We start from the raw sequence: 20,515 nt of genomic DNA, 5'->3' as shown, positions 1-20,515 counted from the left end.
TGTGGCGGGTGCAGCACATGGAGACCCCTCAGCTGCCCCTGATCCTAGGAGCCAGAGGGACCTGCGGCAGGAGGGGTGAGTAGGCAAGCGGAGCGGGGTAAAGAGGCAAGCGGTGAGCCAGCAGCAGGGGGGCGGTGGTAAAGAGGTGAGTGAGCCAGCTAGGGTGACCAGATGTCCCTATTTTATAGGGACAGTCCCGATATTTGGGGCTTTTTCTTCTATAGGTGCTTATTACACCCTACCCCCGTCCCAATTTTTCACACTTGCTGTCCGGTCATCCTAGGGCCAGCAGGGGGTGGGCAGGTGGGGATGCAGAGGCAAGAAGTGGCAACCCAGCGGCAGGCAGGGGTTCTCGGGGCGGGCATAGGGGTTTCTGGCAGGGGAGTGAGGAGGTGAGTGGCAGGTGGGAGGAGGTGAGCAGTGGGTGGTGGAATGAGGAGGGATGCAGCAAGCCAGCAGCAGGCCAGAGGGGTGAGGAGGGGTGCAGTGGCGGGGCTGAGCGGGGAAAGGGTACGACCTGTGGGTGGACTGTGGGAGGGGCCAACATCCCTGTGGAGTGTCCTCTTTTTTTGAATGTTTAAATATGGTAACCCTAGCAGAGTGCCACCAGCAAATTCACAGTCCCAGACTTCCCCCAGAAATGTGTATCTTGTACTGCCCAGATCTTTCCTTATAGATTCATAGACTCTAGGACTGGAAGGGACCTCGAGAGGTCATCGAGTCCAGTCCCCTGCCCTCATGGCAGGACCAAATACTGTCTAGACCATCCCTAATAGACATTTATCTAACCTACTCTTAAATATCTCCAGAGATGGAGATTCCACAACTTCCCTAGGCAATCTATTCCAGTGTTTAACTACCCTGACAGTTAGGAACTTTTTCCTCATGTCCAACCTAAATCTCCCTTGCTGCAGTTTAAGCCCATTGCTTCTTGTTCTATCATTGGAGGCTAAGGTGAACAAGTTTTCTCCCTCCTCCTGATGACACCCTTTTAGATACCTGAAAACTGCTATCATGTCCCCTCTCAGTCTTCTCTTTTCCAAACTAAACAAACCCAATTCCTTCAGCCTTCCTTCATAGGTCATGTTCTCAAGACCTTTAATCATTCTTGTTGCTCTTCTCTGGACCCTCTCCAATTTCTCCACATCTTTCTTGAAATGCGGTGCCCAGAACTGGACACAATACTCCAGCTGAGGCCTGACCAGCGCAGAGTAAAGCAGAAGAATGACTTCTCGTGTCTTGTTTACAACACACCTGTTAATGCATCCCAGAATCACGTTTGCTTTTTTTGCAACAGTATCACACTGTTGACTCATATTAAGCTTGTGGTCTACTATGACCCCTAAATCTCTTTCTGCCATACTCCTTCCTAGACAGTCTCTTCCCATTCTGTATGTGTGAAACTGATTGTTCCTTCCTAAGTGGAGCACTTTGCATTTATCTTTATTGAACTTCATCCAGTTTACTTCAGACCATTTCTCCAATATGGTCTGAGGTAAACAGACCATGAACAATACAAGCTCATATAAAGTCCGTCATTTCATTAACAGAAAATGTTATCCATAAATATTATCTCAAATGAAGTTTCCTAAACAAACACACACTAGTTTAGATAAAACAAATTTAACTATAGAAAGAAAGATTTTAAGTGATTACAAGTAATGAGATAAGTTTTAGTTTGTGTTTTACCTTTCTTACTTTGTAATGAGTTGGGACTTAACATGTTAAATTAATTCAAAGCATAAAAGTGTCTCTCTCTCTCTCTCTCTCACGCCATGCTCTTTTGCAGACTTCCTGGTTGGATACTTTCCAGCCAGGACCCATCCTCCAGTCCAATGCTCTTTTCCTTGTCCTTCAGGCATTGTGGATGTCATGGGCAGACAGAAAGGAAGGAGAGGGGTGGTTTGGGGCCTCTGTTTCTCATTTTTATATATTTTTTTTCCTCCTCTTTGATAATCCTCTCCTGCTGGGGTTCAGGAAAAGCAAATCTGGGGAGATGGGAACTTCCAGCTGTTCCATTGCCAAGATGTAAATTACTTGCTCAGATCCTTCTTCCTGCCAGAGTGTCCGCTTAACAAGGTGCCACTCCATTTGATTATGCTGACATTCCATTTGGTTATGCTGATTATGCCAAGGCGTCAGTTTGCCTTTTGTCTCTAAGGAACTGGTTTGTGCCTGCTTTTCTAGACTTGGAACATGTCTCAGCAATATCATACAGTAGAATCTTATAACTTTACATACAACGTTGTCACATTTTACCAGGAGAATGATGTTCAGCATGTTCAGCAGTTTTCAAATGATACATTTTGTACAAAGTATGCCTTGTGAGGTATCATTGTTTTGTAAAAAAGATGAACATAAGAGTGCAGATTGTCACAACAGTCTGCTAGACCTTTATGTTTTACTCTTCTTAATTTTTCTGTAGCACATGGACTCATGGAAATGAATACACCTCTACCTCGATATAACGCTGTCCTCGGGAGCCAAAAAATCTTACCGCGTTATAGGTGAAACTGTGTTATATCGAACTTGATTTGATCTCCCAAAGCACACAGCCCCACCCCTCCAGAGCGCTGCTTTACCACGTTATATCCGAATTTGTGTTATATCAGGTGGTGTTATATCGAGGTAGAGGTGTATATTACAAATATTTAACCTGCAATCATCACATACTTCCAGCTCTTATTTCACTAAGTGTTCAGAAAATGTCTGAGGATTTTCTATGGCTAGAATAATAATTAGGTTACCAAATATAGTTCTAGAACTATAATGCTATTGATGTTTTTCATTTTAACTTGTAAGGCATTCTGGAGTCTTTAAATTATAGGACTTGGAAATCTTTCAAGAACTTAATCTTTCAGGTTAAAGAGATTTATGCTAGCTAGAGTTGGAATGCTAGATAATCAGATTTGGCATTATCTTTATTTTCAACTGGTGACACTAACACTCCTGAAACAATAAGTAAGTTGCCTGAATGAGCCATACAGCATAATATGTACCAACATTTCAAGTTAATATTTCCACTTCCTTGGACAGATCTGAGGAAGATTTGTATGGAGTATTGTCTGAATACAATTTGACAATCAAGGATTTTGTCATTCAGAGAATCAGTTTCAGTCACCAAAAAAACCCTATATCTATCTGTGTTTAGATCTTATTTTACTCATGAACACACAAACTACTTTGAGCCAAGGTTCACTTGAAACTAGACTGAGACTATCAATTGATATCATACAAGTTACCCAACAGCTATCGGCTGCTAATTAGGTCCTTTTTAAAAACAGGGAACGCTACAAATCTGTGTATCAGAGGGGTAGCTGTGTTGGTCTGGATCTGTAAAAGCAGCAAAGAGCCCTGTGGCACCTTTACAGACTAACAGACGTTTTGGAGCATGAGCTTTCATGGGTATTCTTTGCTCCTTTTACAAATCTATGGTATCCTCTGGAAGAATGTGTCGAGTGATAGCCTGTTTGAACATCTATATGATTACAACACTGTCCCATCACTGACTCTAGATGTCACAATGATTTTCTTTCTTTGTTCTATTTTCATAGGTAAATTCTCCTACATAGGCATATGATGATCCAGGAGGTCCCTACCAGTCCCAAGTCCAGTCCCCTGCTATTGCAAGCAACTCCATCACATAACCCTGTTCACAAACTTATCATGCTTCATTTTAAAACTAATTAGTTTGTTTTCCCCACCAGTCCTATTAGAAGCCTGTTCAAGAACCTCACTTCTCTGATAGTTAAGTCTTTCTTCCAATTTTCAGTCTAAATTTATTTATGGCTGGTTCTTACATGTGTTCTTTTGCCGTAATTGTCCTTTAGCTTAATTTGATCTTCTCCTATCTTGATTTTTACCCCCATTATGTATTTATAAAAGGGCAATCATATCCCCTCTAACCCTTCATTTGCTAGTCTAAACAAGGCAAGCTCTTTGAAAACTCCTCTCCTACTCAACTTGCTGTGGGAAATTTAGATTACTAGCACAAAGCATATCAGGATGTAACAGCAACTTGAAAGTGAGCATATACTATAAATTCTTCCAGGCTTGCAGTACTTATGGCACAGTAAAGCTGGACTCAGACCATTTCAATTCAGCTAGAGGGCTGTTAATTGATAGAACTTACTAAATATCAATAACATTTCTCACCTTTTCTTGGTCAGTGAATTCACAACTCCAAAACAAAATGCATTCTGCATGTTTGACGTAATCACACTTGTTAGGCAACAGGCATTATAGAAATTTAAAAGGCAAAGCTGGAAAACTTTGATTGCTGTAAGACACAAGGACTGACCTAATATACAAGAAAGAAATCCTGTTCTCTGAGAAGACGTGACAAAGTTGTAACTGTCTTGATTTTAAGACAATGTTTTGTCTGCTTTCATTGCATATTGGCTGGATACAGCATAACTGAGTTCAGGTTTTTCAGGAAACATTAATATATTATTATGTTTAAAGTCATAGCAGTTTCAATTATTTCCTGTTAATGATTTCCATGTTAATATGGGCATTTGATTTAAATGGTAGGGCCAGTTTTGCTGGATTGAACACTGAAACAGCAAGATTCAAACTGGAGAAGGGCTAGCAGTGAACAGCAGTTTACACATGTAGAAGTAGTTTATAACTAACAAATCTGATTCCCTGCATCGTCAGGGCATCTGGATCAGATTTTTATGTCATGAAGTTAAGAAGTAATGGCAAGAATTGGTCAGATATTCTTGCAAGTGGAAATGATGCATATGCTTTGAATAGTAGTTTATTTTTGAAGGAGACAAAGTCTTCTTCCTTTATCTTTTTGTTGTAGTAAGCTTTTCATTCCCCAAGTACAATCCAAGCAGGCCATCTCCTCTGACCTTAGAATACTCTTGTTGGGGACACCAGGGAAAAGACACAGGGCACTAGGCCAACCAGCCAATTATAGTTGTACTGCTGAAGGGAGGGTTGCCAATTTTGGTTGGACGTATTCCTGGAGATTTCATCACATGACGTGATCTTTAATTAAAGATTAATTTTTTTTTAATTCCTGGATACTCCAGGACAATCCTGGAGGGATGGCAACCCTAGCCAAAAGTAAAGTCATTGCCTATCCCATAGTACATCAAGTCGTATGTACTTTGGCTAGTTGTCCTTAAGCCAAGCTCCAAAGGGGTTACAGGATCCCCTTCAGTTCCTGGTCTCACTCCCCTACACTACAACTCAATTTTTTTGATGGGTAATGCCCATTACTTTCTAACTCTTGATGGAGTTGATCAGTACTCTTCACAGTCTGGGTCTGAGCCAATTTTCTTGCCCCATTACCAGTATCTTTATTTATGGTTTTCCAGGTAAGCAAAGCTATCCTGAGGGCTAGATTTGAATCAACTGGACACATTGCAACCTCTGCTAAAGCTCTGACCAGCTATAGATTCAACTTCTTTTCACCACATGGACTAGTGAGGCACTGGATCAGGGGTGGGCAAACTTTTTGGCCTGAGGGCTGAATCAGGTTTCCGTGCCCCCCTTACCATGCTGTCCGGAGCACCGGTGTCTGGCGGCGCTACAGCCGTGCCGCCCGGCTGGAGCCGGGCCATGCCGCCACCGTGCAGAACAGAGACCAAGTCGGGCCGGGCTCTGCAGCTGCACTGCCCCAGGCGCTTGCTGCCCCGCCACCCAGAGCAATGCGCCGGCAGCGGAGTGAATGAGCTGAGGCTGCAGGGAAGAGGGAACAGCAGGGGAGGGGCCGGGGCTAGCCTCCCGGGCCAGGCAGAACAGGCCCACGGGCCATAGTTTGCCCACCTCTGCACTGGATCATCAATCATCCCGAGGGCGTGGGCTACAGAAGTAGCCTGAGGCAAAAGCTTCCCTCTTCTTGCATGAAAATGAAAAACTTCTTACCATGTTCCAGGTCCCTGCAGTCTCTCACTCCTTTGTAAGCCATCTTTCACAGGGGTTTAGTATTCAAACTTTCTGAACAGATGCTGCCAAATTAACCTCACTGACTGAACTATAGGATACAGAAGTCCAAGAGATCAGTATGGTGCTCTGATCTAAATCCAATATTCTCTCAGGCTGGAAGCCACAATTCTAATTTCGAGCAATAACTTCTAAAATTTCTCCACCACTTTCACCAGATATGATTGAATGATTTGGAGCCGACTGAGTATGTGAGCAGGAGTTTGCCTTTTGTTAAATTATATTCCAATATATGCAATCTAAGTTATTTAATGCTCCTTTTTAAAAGTAAGGTTTTTCTATGCTGGGTTTTTAATGGGAAAACATACTATATAATCTCTTCACCTGTTTAATGACTGGTAACTTGTAATTCAGAAAAGAAAGGGAGATATATGTAACCCCACAGTATCTACAAAATCAGTAATGAAATGTTCTGTGTGTCGATTTAAAGTTTTACTGTTTGTCCGTTTTAATTCTGATTTATGTGAGAAGTCATGATACATTTTACCGCTTGGGAACAGAATATTTACTCCTCGTTACAGCTCCACTTAAACCATTTACAGTTTACATAAAACAACAATTATATCAGATCTCTATTGTTGGCTCCCATAATGTGCCAGTTGCTCATCAGCTGCTGTAATTAAATATTCATTCATATTAAATTGAGCACACATACAAGACCCAGTACATCAGTCTGCTCTTAAGAACACATTATCTGCTACACAGTACATAACAGCAATGTACTTCTCTAGTGCTGCTGTACAGACCAAGTACATTTTATACCACTGTTACAAACACACTTTGTTAAAATGGACATGAGTAGAATTTGGCAGCAATAAGAGGTTTGAGCTGCATTTTCAAAATGTTAATGAGCAATACACAATGAATCAAAATAGCAAGTATGAAAACCTCAGACTCATAGACTTTAAGGTCAGAAGGGACCATTATGATCATCTAGTCTGACCTCTTGCACAATGCAGGCCACAGAATCTTACCCATCCACTCCTGTAATAAACCCCTAACCTATGTCTGAGTTATTGAAGTCCTCAAATTGTGGTTTGAAGACCTCAAAGTGCAGAGAATCCTCCAGCTAGTGACCCGTGCCCCATGCTGCACAGGAAGGTGAAAAACCTCTAGGGCCTCTGCCAATCTGCCCTGGAGGAAAATTCCTTCCCGACCCCAAAAATGGCGATTAGTTAAACCCTGAGCATGTGGGCAAGACTCACCAGCCAGCACCGAGGAAAGAATTCTCTGTAGTAACTCAGATCCCACCCCATCTAACATCCCATCACAGACCACTGGGCATACTTACCTGCTGATAAAAAAAAATCAGTTACCAAAATTAGGCTATCCCATCATACCATCCCCTCCATAAACTTATCAAGTTTAGTCTTAAAGCCAGATATGTCTTTTGCCCCCACTACTCCCCTTGGAAGGCTGTTCCAGAATTTCACTCCTCTTGAAATGTTTAAGTATTGTTGTCATATATCGTACTGACTTCATTCTATAAACTGCATAACTGATAAAGCATTAGTTAATTGAATCTAAACAGACATTTTTGTAATAAGTCAATTTTCCTTGTATGTGTCTCCATCATGCTGTAATTTACTGTTTTGCAAAATATGCACTGGAGTTTGAGAGTGAAGAGAGATCTCAATGGCTCTTTGGTTGAAGATAAATACATTACCATTGACATGTTCATGAAGTCTAGGACTGTGACAAAGGAGAATGACAGGCAATAGATACCTTCAGCCTCTTGAATCAGGTCATATCATTTAGGGGGTCCACATCTCTCTAATATCAAATTGTTCCATAGGTCCATGTAAAAGAAGTGAAGCAAACCACAAGGGGTCCCTCTAAGCAAACTGTGGGGGTCAAGCACCCACTCTTGTAAATCAATTCTTATACAAATAGTGTCACTAAAGTCGATGGGTATATGTCACATGAGAAAAAGTTTGAGACTGGGTCTGAGGACACTAATTCACTTATTTCAATTTTAACTAGATTTAAAAAGTGACACTATTTTTTTTAAATGTAGTCCAGTCGTGCAAACCTTACTCATGCAAGTAGTCCCACTGAACTCATGGGGCTATTTGCATGGGTAATGAATACTTATGTGAGTAAGAGTTGGCAGGAACAGGTCATTTTTCCCATGCATTTCTAAAGACACTTAAGATATTAAAACATCTAATTTTTTTAACCTTGATTTTTTTTTAACCTTGATATTTTTACATTTCCACTAAGCTTGGACAATGAAAATTGATTAGTCAATTTCACTTTATTTTTCATGCAGTAGCACTATAGTAAAATGTTTGGGATGCAAACACTGCAGCTAAAATCTTATTTTCACTGATTTAAAGAAAAATACAAAACTTAATTAATAGAAATTATGATTTAACATGCAAAATTGAATTTAGACATATATAGCTTCTAATCTTAAAATGGCATATACATTTAAATAAAAAGTTATTAGATTTATAATTGAATTTAAAAATTAGGAAGACTTACCATTAACAGCTTTTTCATAATTTTTCCCCAGGTTTATTACATTTCGTAGCCCAGGATTGAACTGTTCCATAACATTCTGATGATCACAAAAAAAGCCACATTATAACAAAGAAAACTCAGTGCACGCAGTAAGTACATGAAAAAGCTGATTTGAGTCACCACAGCATAAGCCAGCACTTGTCTACATTGCAATTAAAAACCTATGGCTGGCCCGTGTCAGCTGACTTGAACTTGTGGGATTTGGGTTAGGGGGCTGTTCAACTGCAGTGTAGACATTCCAGCTTAGGCTGGAGTCCGAACTCTGGGACCCTGAGAGAGAAGAGCGTCACAGAATTTGGGCGCCAGCCAGAGCCTGAATATCTACACTGCAATTAAACAGCATCCCTGGCCCTGTGAGCCCAAGACAGCTGATGCAGGCCAGTTGTGGGTTTTTAATTGCAGTGTTGACATACAGGTCCAGATTTTAATCTCAGATGCAAGGCACATATTGAAAATCTGCTATTGTGAATGTTTGACCTCCACAGTGAATTTTTTTTTGAATGCTAGGCATCCAAGATTAGGATATCAATGCAAAATTAACCTCTGGCCTAAGCAGTGCAACACTTCCAATTTCAATGGATTTGTGCTCACTTAAAACAGAGATGAATCTGACCTTTTCTCTAACCTTGGTAAGAGTGCTCATATATTCAAGACTAAAGTTTACACAGATCCTTCTTTAATGAGGGAGAAAAGGAGAAGCAGGAGTAAAGGGAAATCCCTTTTCTCCACTACTGCCTAAATACTATAAGACAAAGAGACTACTGGCTACTATTCAGAATTTGGATATTCCTTCAAAAAGAAAGAATGCTTTTGAGTTTTCTGACTGGACAGGTGACTTGGAGATGACTTAACACCTTCCAATCAAAAACAATAAAGTAATGGCCCTACTGAAAGGGTTGTTTTTTGTTTTTGTTTTTTTGGTGAGTCACAGCATGGCATTTTTGAAAGAGTAGTTCACACATTCAATTTGAAAGCTCAATGTATTGTATGGTGTCAGCCCAATTTGAGCGATGGTACTTCCACCAAAAGTAAAATGAGAATTACTGGCTTCCTTCAATGCAAAACAAAAACAACAAAATAATGACTATAGCTGCTTTTGAATGTTGAATGTTACAATTACTTTGGCTGGAGCAACTAGGACTAGAAATCCAAAAAACACATAGTATGTTTGCCTTCATAACCACCAAATTCTATAACAGGTGAAGTGGCAGAGATTGTGAAACTGTCATTAACAATTCAGGAAAATAGCTGCATTGGTCCAATTTAGAAAAAAGTAACCATTCATTGAGATCCAGTTTTAAATACTCAAAATTTTAGAAATGCCTCCTTTGTCGAAAAGTGGAAGGAGAACAGCAGCATTTTCCTTCAGACCAAGATATTCAAAAATACCCACTGATTTTTTTGGTGCCAAAAGCTGAGATCTCTTGAAGAGGTCTGATTTTTTTCAGAACATCCATCCTTGGAAAATCTGGCCCTTTAAAGGTGTCTCAAATTGGGTAATAAAATGGATGCACCAAAAATTACTAATTACTTTTGAAAAAGTTGGGTCTGGTGTTTAGCTACTTGGTAAGTTACTTGAACGGTAGTCCAGTAGATGTATGTGGTTGTGGTTTACCTGTAATTCACATAGTTACCCCATTTATGTTTGGAAAAAAAAAAGGTAAAGAAGCAAAAGAGGAGTGGGTTGATCTTGCATTCCTTACTTATGCTAAACTTCCACTGATGTAAACAACACTTATGCCTGAGCAAACAGCACAGGACTGGCTATATTTATCGTATTACTGGTCATTTTAAGCTAAGTAGTTTCAATATTATGACTCTCTTTTCCCCTTGTATGTCAAATATAATTCCCCATACATATCTTTTTAAAGGAATTTCCTCTTGATATCCACAAATACTGAGCAATTAATCTTCACAACATATCCTTTTATTTGAATATTATATAATGCTAATTTTTGTGAATCGCTGAGATTTTGCAATGTTTATAATTTCAAATTACCTCAAGTACTTTTATTCCAAAGCAATGCTATAACTCAAATATCACATGTGAACGAAAATGAAATAGAGAGAAATATAAAATTATATTGGATTAGTTCTGCACTATCAATTTTAAATTGAACAATTTTAAAAATCTCCCATCTTTTTCAATTTTTTTTTCCTCTGTGATGGCTTGTATAGGAAACCCAGCAGCTGGAAGGGGGGTGTCTTATACTGGGAACAGATACATTCTATTAATGATGTGTTTTGATATCAACTTATACATATGTTACTGAAAATTGTTCTGCAAGTCCATTATTTTTTGTTTAAAAGCAACCTTTCCATTTTATGACATTTCTGTAATGGTACATCAAATACAAAAAGAATAGAGACTTATTTTTGTAAAAGTGTTACAGGTTCTGAGAGACTCTAGAAAAAAAGACCTATGAAAGACTATGAAATCTGCAAAGTAAATTACAAATCTGACAGTGCTACATTACAAACCACTAGAAACAAACAAGGATCATTACATATCTGAAAACTCACATAGTAATTGAACAAAGGAGTTTGACCTGAAGCACTAGCATCTTTTTAGATGTCAGTTAAATAAATGTACTTTGAAAATCAAGGTGTTCAAAATACACACCTTCTGTTTAACAGAAATAACAGACAACAATGAAAAAGTCTTAATCTTTTGCGTACCGTACTGGTAATATACTGGCAAATGTATGTCTATTTAGTATATGCATAGACCAAGAGACTGTGATAAGAACATTTTAAAATTTAAAAAAAAATGGGAAGAAAAAAAACAACGAAATTGTCATCTTAAGGCTATTCAGACACCATAAAGGAAAAAAAGAAGCCTTTTTTACAAAGCATCAATCCACAATGAAACCTAGTCAATTTATAAAGTGAAGAATGAGTTAAAATCGGTTTCAAGTACTACCTCACTTGTGTTTTTATGGTCCTATTTTCCTTTTTCTAAAATAAACCCCATACAGAGGACAGAAGAAACTAGATGACTGCACATGAGAAACAATGAAAGTGATTGATACACGCAATGTTGTCAAAACTGGAGAGAGAGAAAAAAACATTTCCCCTATATGGTTTTGTTATAATCTTGAGTGTTTCTTGTAACAGCGAGTAGAACATTTTCAAACTCACTCTTTTATACATTTAGTAGTCACAGATTCTACTAATAACATTTAAAATATATGTGACTGTTTATATTTTGTTGGAATGAGAAAATTATAGGGTTTAGACACTGCAGTGCTTACCCATGCACCGCTCTCACTGAGGGCACACTGTAATATAGCATTTTAAGGATGTGTATGCAAATGTATGGCAGCGACTATTGTCATACTAAAGCCCTGTCAGACAAGTCTGTTTTGTAATACTAAAAGAATTATAGCATGTTTCTGTTCACACACTTGAAACCAGTTTTCTTACAGAATTAGACTCCATCCATCCGTAATTCACATGTTGATATCAGAACCAACAAGACTTAAATGGATATCTTCGGAACTTTTCCCTCTCAAGTGATGCAGTATTTTATTTAACAAAGATGCACACATGTACACTGAATACATTTATTTTTCTCTTTAACATACAGACTTGGCCCAGGTACTCTCATTGCTAGGAAAACATAGTATGGAAATGTTGATTACCAATGCCTCAGTTTGAGTGGGCAATGTAACCGCTTCCCTCCAGCAAGCGGTTGCTAGAGACATGATCATGAAACCTACTTTTAGCACTGATAAATCTCCCAGTTATTGCCAAGACTCTGACCTTCCACTTCTGCGTAACGGTACTGAAAAGTTTGTGGCCTTCAACCACACTGCCATTAGTCCTTATACTTCGATACCTTTCAATTTGGCTTTCAAACTGGGTAGACAAAGACTGTACTAGCTTTATTGTTCATCTCCTCCTAGAAACAGACAGAAGTCCAGGGCCAAAGTATTTTTTACCATCCATAAGTAGATTTCAGTACCATTGACCATTAGATTTTTGTTGACTCTCTGCAGACACTGGCAAGTATAGACAAGATTATGATAGAGTAAGTCCACTTAAGTATAGAGCATTCTCAAGAAGAGTTCCGCTATATCACCCTTTCTGCTCATGGTGTATATGAGGCTATGGGGAAAGCTAGAGAATTTGGCCTGCATTAATGAAAGACACAACTCGTGGATCTTTTCTCTAATAGACCCAGATGTGGCTGGAAGCCTTGACACTGCCACAGCAGTTGACTGTTAGCAGAAGTGCCCCAGCTAGTCTCTAGATTTTAATGCTTGAGGGATGGAGACAGGACATTCCCTGTGGAAGGTCCTGTGCTCTGGAATTTGCTTGTCTGATTCAATGCACTGGCCATAGTTAATTGACATTAATGGAACAGTGCAAAGCTCATCTATTTTCCTCAGGCGTTTGTCAAAGAGGATGGTTGGTGGGAATGTTCAGCATTACTTTGACGGTTTGGGGAAAAGGAAACAAAATCCACTTAAGTTTGTTATCTGGCAGAAAATTATGCATTTTATTTTTAAAATTTCCTACTCCAAGATTATTAAAATCCACCCTTCAGACAATCTCAAAAAAAAGGCAACTGAATTTATTTTTAAATAGGGTTTTCTTCTGTTCAGCAGTAGAGAAAAGCAGGATGAATCCTATCATTTTATGAAAATAACCTTAAGACAAGCAAAGTCTGATCTGTTTATGCAACTTGCTTTGTACAGTAATGACACTTCTTGCCCCATCCCCAAAAACGTCCCACAAAAATGCAGAATATTTTTCAAAAAGAAAATGGCTTTATCTTGGAGTTATCTTTGAAGTTGATGGGAGCTGCAGGTGCTCAGCATTTCTCAGGCTCAGGTCCAAATGTTCTGACAAGTATTAGTATTTTACACATTGCTGAGATATTTCATAATTTAAAAAAGTGATTGCTTTATTTTTGTTGAAGTAGTAGAAAAGTCACCCAGGGATAAAACACTGGATTTAAAAAAATAATTGGCAGAACATGCTTTTTTTTTTTTTATAACATCCCAGTGTTTTATAACTTCTGCTATTTATAATTTATTGAAAAACAATAACCCAAGAGAACTTTTAATATTAATTATTTGTATTACAACAGTGTGTCTAGAGGTCCCAGCTGAACCAGAAACCCATTGTTTGAAGCATTATACAAACACACAAAAAGAAATGGTCCCTGCCTTGAAGAGCATCATCCAAATAGACAAGACTACACCATGCCTTAGGGCTTGTCTTCATGTACTGTGCCGCTGTAGTGCTTTCGTGAAGACACTACTATGCCGATGGGAGCGCTTCTCCTGTTGGTATAGTTAATTCACCTCTGTGAGAGGCAGTAGCTATGTCGACGGAAGAAGCTCTCCTGCTGACACTGTACTGTCTAGACCAGGGGTTATGTCAGTATAACTACATCGCTCGGGGTATGGATTTTTCACGCCCCTGAGGAACGTAGTTATATCAATATGTTTGTAGTGTAGATGTGGCCTTAGTTTTCACCAGCGAGAGTGTAAATTCTAACATGCACCAGTGTGTCACAAACTAACTGGCTTATGTGGACCCTCTGGCATGCACTAAAAGTCCCCCAATGAAATGGGACTACCTTTCACATGCAAAGAGTACTACATTAATGCGCACTATAGATCTTTTAGGGATTGCTACATGGGCCACTGTGTGTGCAACAAGCACAAAGGATGGGAAAGGAAACAAATGAAGTGACAAAATCCAAGTCTCCTACATGTTAATCCAGTGCCCTATGCTCTGGTACCACAGTGTGTCTTATCTATTCATAAAAATACTTAACTAGAAGAGAACAATAGGCATATAATCAGCTCATACAGCTTTCCGATCTTTAGGATGAATGGAAATTAAGAGGAAACACCTATTCAAAACAGACATCAGGAAACGTCTTTTTATGCAAAGTACAAAGGCAAAATGACCTGCCATGAAAGAGTTTGAGATAAATATACTGTGGTCATTCATGAAACAATTATATGGAGTTGTACTAGAGTCCACTGCTGGGCGCCTTCAACTCCTATTGAAGTTAATGGGAGTTGAATGTGCTTAGCACTCTCCAGAATTAAAAAGGAACGAACCTTGCATGTCCACATGTTCTCGTTCTCTCTCTCTCTCTCTGTGAGAGACCCACTGTAGGAGTTCTTTCCTGTAAATGCTCAGCTTTGCTTTTTATTTTGAGATACACCTATGCAAAACAATAGCTCAGCAGGTATGAACAGAGCTAAACAATACCCAGAGTCCCTGGAGCTTCAGGTTTACATCCTGCTGACACTTTAACCAAAAAAAAAAATTGATAATTACTAAATATACAGCATGTGTGTTTGTGTATAAACCTTACTATTCATATTATTAGTGTTAGATATTTAGTCATAGCAAGAGTGAGCCATACCTTAGTAGTTATTAATTAAAAGTTTATATTGGGCTGATTATATGTGCTATTTCATATTTAAAATAACTGCAAATTACATTTAGAAGAATCCTGTAATATAACAATTTTATGTTTGGAAATCTCCTTGAGATTTCTTTAATTGACTCAAATAGGAGTCAGATATAAACATACATAAAACAAATCGTATTGTACTGTGCCTAAAACTTTTTTTTGCATGATCATACTACGTCTCTATAATAAATAAAATTAGGGCCTCATTCTCCTCTTCATTAAGAGTCTCATCCTGTTCCATTTAAGGCAATGGGAGCTTTACCACTGATGTCAATGGGTGCAGAATCAAGTCCTAATCCCATTTTATACTGGTGTAATTCCACAGTAATCAACAGAATTACAGTGTAAAACAAGACTAACAAAGTGAAAAAATTAAGATCCAAGTGTTTTCAAACCAGGTGAGATCTTATGACTGATCATCAGTCAGCTTGCCAAACATTTACTATTTAAAGGAGAAACACATTAAAGCATCATCCATCAGTATATTTCAAATATAAACTCTTTTTCAGGAGGTTATGAACATGTGACCCAGGATGAAATCTAGGTCCAAATGAAGCATTAAGTTGGCACAACTCTACTGTGGTCAATACAGAATCATATTTTACACTTAGGTCGAATTTAGCTCTTGGCACTCCAGATCTCAACCTGGGAGTGTCTTTTTACATTTTTAAACACATTTTTTAAATAAATTTATGTTAGATTTCAGTAGTACAAGACAATTGTTTTGATGAAACATTTAAGGTTCTTAAATTGATTTTAATTTGTTTTTAAAATGAATGTGGCAGGCAGTCCATAATCTAATCACTGGTCAGGGCCAGCTCCAGCGTTTTTGCCACCCCTGCTTGCTGCGCTGGTGCCTGGAGCCAGCCCTGTCAGCGGTCCCTTTTTCTTTTAAAGGAATTTAAAATAACTATTGTCAAGATTTTTAACTATGCATATATAATTACGTATTTACTTGAGAAACCATTATTATTTAATAATTCCATACATTACCAGAAGAATCTAACACTTCCTGGAGTAAAGAGGATATTTTAAAAACTGTCTAAATATGCACTTAGAATGATTGCTATAGTGTTCAGGACAGTTATATACAGTTTAAAATCTAGGCTTAATAACAAACACCATTGAACTATAAGGGCTATCACCCCATTAAGAGTTCTGGAAACGTCATAAGCCACAAGAGCACAGCATGAGTGTCTTGTGCAGTCACTAGAACATAGAAATGGAATTATAGCTTTCTAATTCAATGCTTTCTTGGTTATCATTTTGCATAGTATGCTATCACATGATTCACTCGCAGTTTTTCTCTATACTGCTGCTAGCATGAAGTCACATTGGCTGTAGAGCCTTCCAACAAGTGAATGGCCTAGCAGTCTACCTGAGGTCACAAAATATCTACTCTCACTGCAGAGCCTCCTGATTCATAGGTGCAACATCACTCCAGTAAATTATTAGGGTTGTGTGCTATGAGGAATGTTGTGGCTGCCTTTAAATCATGATCTTCCACACCCTCAAGTTTCATCCTGCATGTGCCACTGTATCATATACTTAAAAACTATGTAATACCTAAAGAATAAGAGGGCAAGATTAAATATCAATCTTAACTGAAATTCTTTGCTTTTGTTGACTTGTGGCTTTAGGGTGGCTGTGTAATAACAATGTTGATTAGTTTTGGGATGTTCACTTTTTCTTTTTATATAGCTAAATTAACACACAAATGATATCCCAAAGAAACATGAATTTACAGTCTACCTTGTCAACTCATCTTTTAGCCAATCTGATTATTTGTATAAATATGAGTAAGAACTTCATACAGAGTGAGTAAATATGTATTCAAAGGGCATCCAATAGCATGGATAGTACTATTAATAGACTACAAGGGAGGCAAGGTGGGAAACAGACAAGCAAGAGAACATTTAATTTTCCTTTTCTTTTCCAATATCTTTCAGTTCCCCTTCAAGCTACGATTTTTTTTTAAGGATGAAAGCCTATCACTGGTCCTGCAAGCCCTATGTCCCACTATTTCTCAGTTCCTGTAATCCTATTACAATTAACTTTCAGAGCTTCCTTCTGCAAACTTACTCAGGAAAACGATCATTATTACTAACAGGTACACTTGTGTGAGTAAAGTGTTGGCTAATTTAGGGCCTGTATTGGTAACTGTGATGTCACAAATATTAGAGATAAAAGCTCTCTGCTCTACATTCTATTTATACACAAAGAACCTGATCTTCCTTCCAATAAAGTCAATGGTAATTTTGCCCAAATTTGGTATTTTAAGCCCCCTAGTCATAGGTGCTGGAACTAGTGGTGCTGGGGGGCCCTGCAGCACCCCCTACCTGGCTTGAAGTGGTTTCCATCATAAACAGGGTTTATAGCTTGGTACAATGGGTCCCAGCACCCCCACTATACAAATTGTTCCAGCACTCCTGCCCCTAGTGATCAAACAGAAAACACAACATGATGCCAACAAAACTGGACTAATTGCAAAAATAAAAGGTTGTAGGATCAGTGTGATAATAACAAAACAAATGTGTGGGGGAGGGAACCTTACAGAAACAGTTTGAGGGATTATAAACAGTCAATTTTTAAAATTTTGTTTTATGAAAACATACCGTGACAATGTCATTATTATTATTATGTATTATCTTGTATGAAAAAGACTAGAAATCCTTCATTTGGGCTCAAAGCTCTAAATGCACATATGTAACTTGATTCACAAGTGTTTTTTGCAAGTCTGAACACTTTGTCTGGTAAAAGATAGTATGCAAAACTAAGATTATAGGCCAAAGATTGCACTCATCTCTCAGTCAAAACTCTGATTTTAAAGAGAGTTTTTCATGAGTAAGGATTACAGGATTTGACTTAGTATGATTAAATTCAGTGTGTTTAAATAGAAACACATGCAAAAATTGTAAGTATAAAGACCTTTAATATAGGTAGTTGTTGAGTTTGGAGAAGACTGAGTTTCAAAATAAGTATGCACAGCTAATGTAGAGAAACAAAACATTCTGCAACTAGTAAAACAGGTGTGTGTGATTTTTTTCTAATTATTAGAATTGGACTGTCACTCATAGTTCATATACTTCTACATGAGGCTCATTTGTGGCTGCATGTACATATTTTTACAAAATGGATTTTGTATCCTATAGATGTTGATTTATTACACGCTTTAGCATATACTTATGATGCAAGTTAAAATTTTAAAAATTTTTAAAGGAAAAATGTCACACCCCATACATGAACTTACACATAACTAATCAGCATTCAGACGTACAGTTAAGCATGTCCCCATTTATGAAATCAGATCCACAAAGACAGATCCCTCTGCTGATTTGTAGCCTGCCTGAGGCTCAGATCACTGCATGAGTGGACCCGTGTGAATCTGATTGCCAGACTGGGGGACATGCCAATAACTTTACTCAAGTGCTTAAATATTTTTAGGCTCTAGCCCGGAGTGAGAATCACTGTTCATAAAACACCAGCAGTAAAATACTCTTATCAAAATGGGCTATATGAATTACTGGTCATTTAAAGTTATTGATTCTGCTAAAGAAAAAATAAATCTTGAACTCTTTAGGGCAAAAGAGCTTTAACGCACTGTGGATTATATTGCAATAGAGTGTTATGTGCATAAGCATACATATAAACAGACTTGCCATAAATTTGGTTAACAGTTGTCATATTGGGATATGTATACCCCACGAACATTAACTTTTCATGGATTTATCACAAAAAAAAAAAAACAAAAGCAAACCCAAAACAATGCAAGAGACATAAGCTTAGCTGAAAAAAGTGAACACCCATGGCACAATATTTTAATATACTGTTTTCCACGTGAAACTACAAGCAGTTAAACTAATATCCTTAATGATATCATAAAAGTTTTTTGAATTTTTTTGTGCTGTTTATCCACACACACACACACACATACATTCTTCTGTAGTGAGGCATGTGTAAACATATCATGGAGAAAACTTGCTTAGTAGTAGCCTGATCAAGGTAAAAGACCCTGACTCTTTGGGAGCAGTATACAAGAGGACTATATTATCATCATCCTGGGTATGCTGAGTTCTCCTATATTATTTAGAAAGGAAGAATAAGGCAAGTATGGTATACATCAGTGGCTCTCAACCTTTTGAGACTACTGTACCCCTTTCAGAAGTCTGAAAGGGGTACAGTCTTGTGTACAGTGTACCTCTAAGTTTCATTTCCCTTAAAAACTACTTGCTTACAAAATCAGACACAAAAATACAAAAGTGCTGCAGCACACTATCACTAAAAAATTGCTTACTTTGTCATTTTTACCATAGAATTATAAAATAAATTGATTGGAATATAAATATTGTACTCACATTTCAGTGTATAGTATATACTACAGTATAAACCTATCATTGCCTGTATGCAATTTTAGTTTGTACTGACTCCGCTAGTGCTTTTTATGTAGTCTGTTGTAAAGCGAGGCAAATATCTAGATGAGTAGATGTATCTCCTGGAAGATTTCTACATACCCCTACGGGTAAGTGTACCCCTGGTTGAGAACCAGTCAACTTTATACTGACATGTGTTTCTGAAAGGTGACCTTTACTGTGCCAGCTGTCCTCTTCCCGGAGGCAGGAGGGGCGCGTGTGTGCCCAGGCAGGGGCGCCCCAGCTCTCCCCGAGGGAGCAGGGGCGCGTGTGTGCCCAGGCAGGGGCGCCCCAGCTCTCCCCGAGGGAGCAGATTGCCCCTTGGGCTGGGTTATGTCGCTGACTCCCTGAGCGCCTCCTTTCGCCGCGCCGCGCCGCGGGCCGGCCCGCCCCTACTCACCCTGTAGGTGCTCTCTGTCAGCTTCTTCACCTCTTCTGGATCCCGAGACATTGTGGCCCCGGACAAGGCGGCAGCGCCTCAGCCAGGAGAGAAGGGGGCGGCGGCGGCGGCGGCTCCGGAGAATCCGGCAGAGAGGCCGAGGGGGCCGGCGAGAAAAACTTTCTCCTCGAGGAGCTGCTCCGCTGCCCTCACTCGGGGGCCCCGCTCCCTGCCCGGCCGCCGCCCAGAAAAGTCCCGGCAGAGGCGGCTCCGCTGCCACCGTCGCCCAAACTGTCAAACTTGTGGAACCAGCCAGCCCCGCCCCGCCCCGCCGCGCTCCCGGGGCGGAGCCTGCGAGGTGGGGCCGTCTGACGCGGCAGGGCCCGCTGGCCGGGCAGAGCGAGGCCTCCCGGGAGCTGGGGTGGGAGCGGGTAGGGCAGGCGGATCCGCTCTGTCACCTGAGCTTCGAGCTGCTCTGTGGCGCGGTGACGGGGCCAAGGCTCCCCAGGGCACGACGTGGCACCACCACAGCGACGGGCTTCGAACAGCTCTGCCAGGCGAGCTCCCCTCGGGGGACACAACACGTCAAGGCCACTCAGAGGTGGTGCCATGGGCCTTCTGGCGGGGTGCGGCTGAGTGCTGTGTCACTGCAGTATTTGAGCACCTCAGGAAGGTTAATGGAGTTACTCTCAGAGCACTTGGGAGGTAGGGAAGGGTTATACCCCTTCGCCCCCCGCTGCGGTATTGAGGCACACAGAGAGTGAGTTGCTTGCCCATAGTCACCCAGGCCTGGCA

At 39.7% G+C, this 20,515-nt stretch overlaps 1 protein-coding gene across 3 annotated transcripts in view; it reads right to left on the bottom strand.

Moving 5' to 3' along the window:
• Positions 1-20,039, bottom strand: part of BAIAP2L1 (BAR/IMD domain containing adaptor protein 2 like 1) — a 66,851-nt gene extending 46,812 nt beyond the window's left edge. For 2 of the 3 annotated variants that reach the window (XM_050966737.1, XM_050966738.1), the window contains exons 1-2: positions 19,742-19,887; positions 8,446-8,521 (exon numbers count right to left, since the gene is read on the bottom strand). In XM_050966737.1, the coding sequence (XP_050822694.1) occupies positions 8,446-8,521; positions 19,742-19,792 (127 nt within the window). In that variant the 5' untranslated portion in view covers positions 19,793-19,887. Of the gene's footprint in view, positions 1-8,445; positions 8,522-19,741 lie in introns of all 3 variants that reach the window. The other variant, XM_050966739.1, reaches the window with a different exon arrangement.
• Positions 20,040-20,515: the final 476 nt, after the last annotated feature.

Source organism: Gopherus flavomarginatus, chromosome 9 (genome assembly GCF_025201925.1).
Source record: "Gopherus flavomarginatus isolate rGopFla2 chromosome 9, rGopFla2.mat.asm, whole genome shotgun sequence".
NCBI lineage: Eukaryota > Metazoa > Chordata > Testudines > Testudinidae > Gopherus > Gopherus flavomarginatus.
The sequence above is the reverse complement of the archived record's forward strand: the minus strand, read 5'-3'. Positions and strand labels throughout refer to the sequence as shown.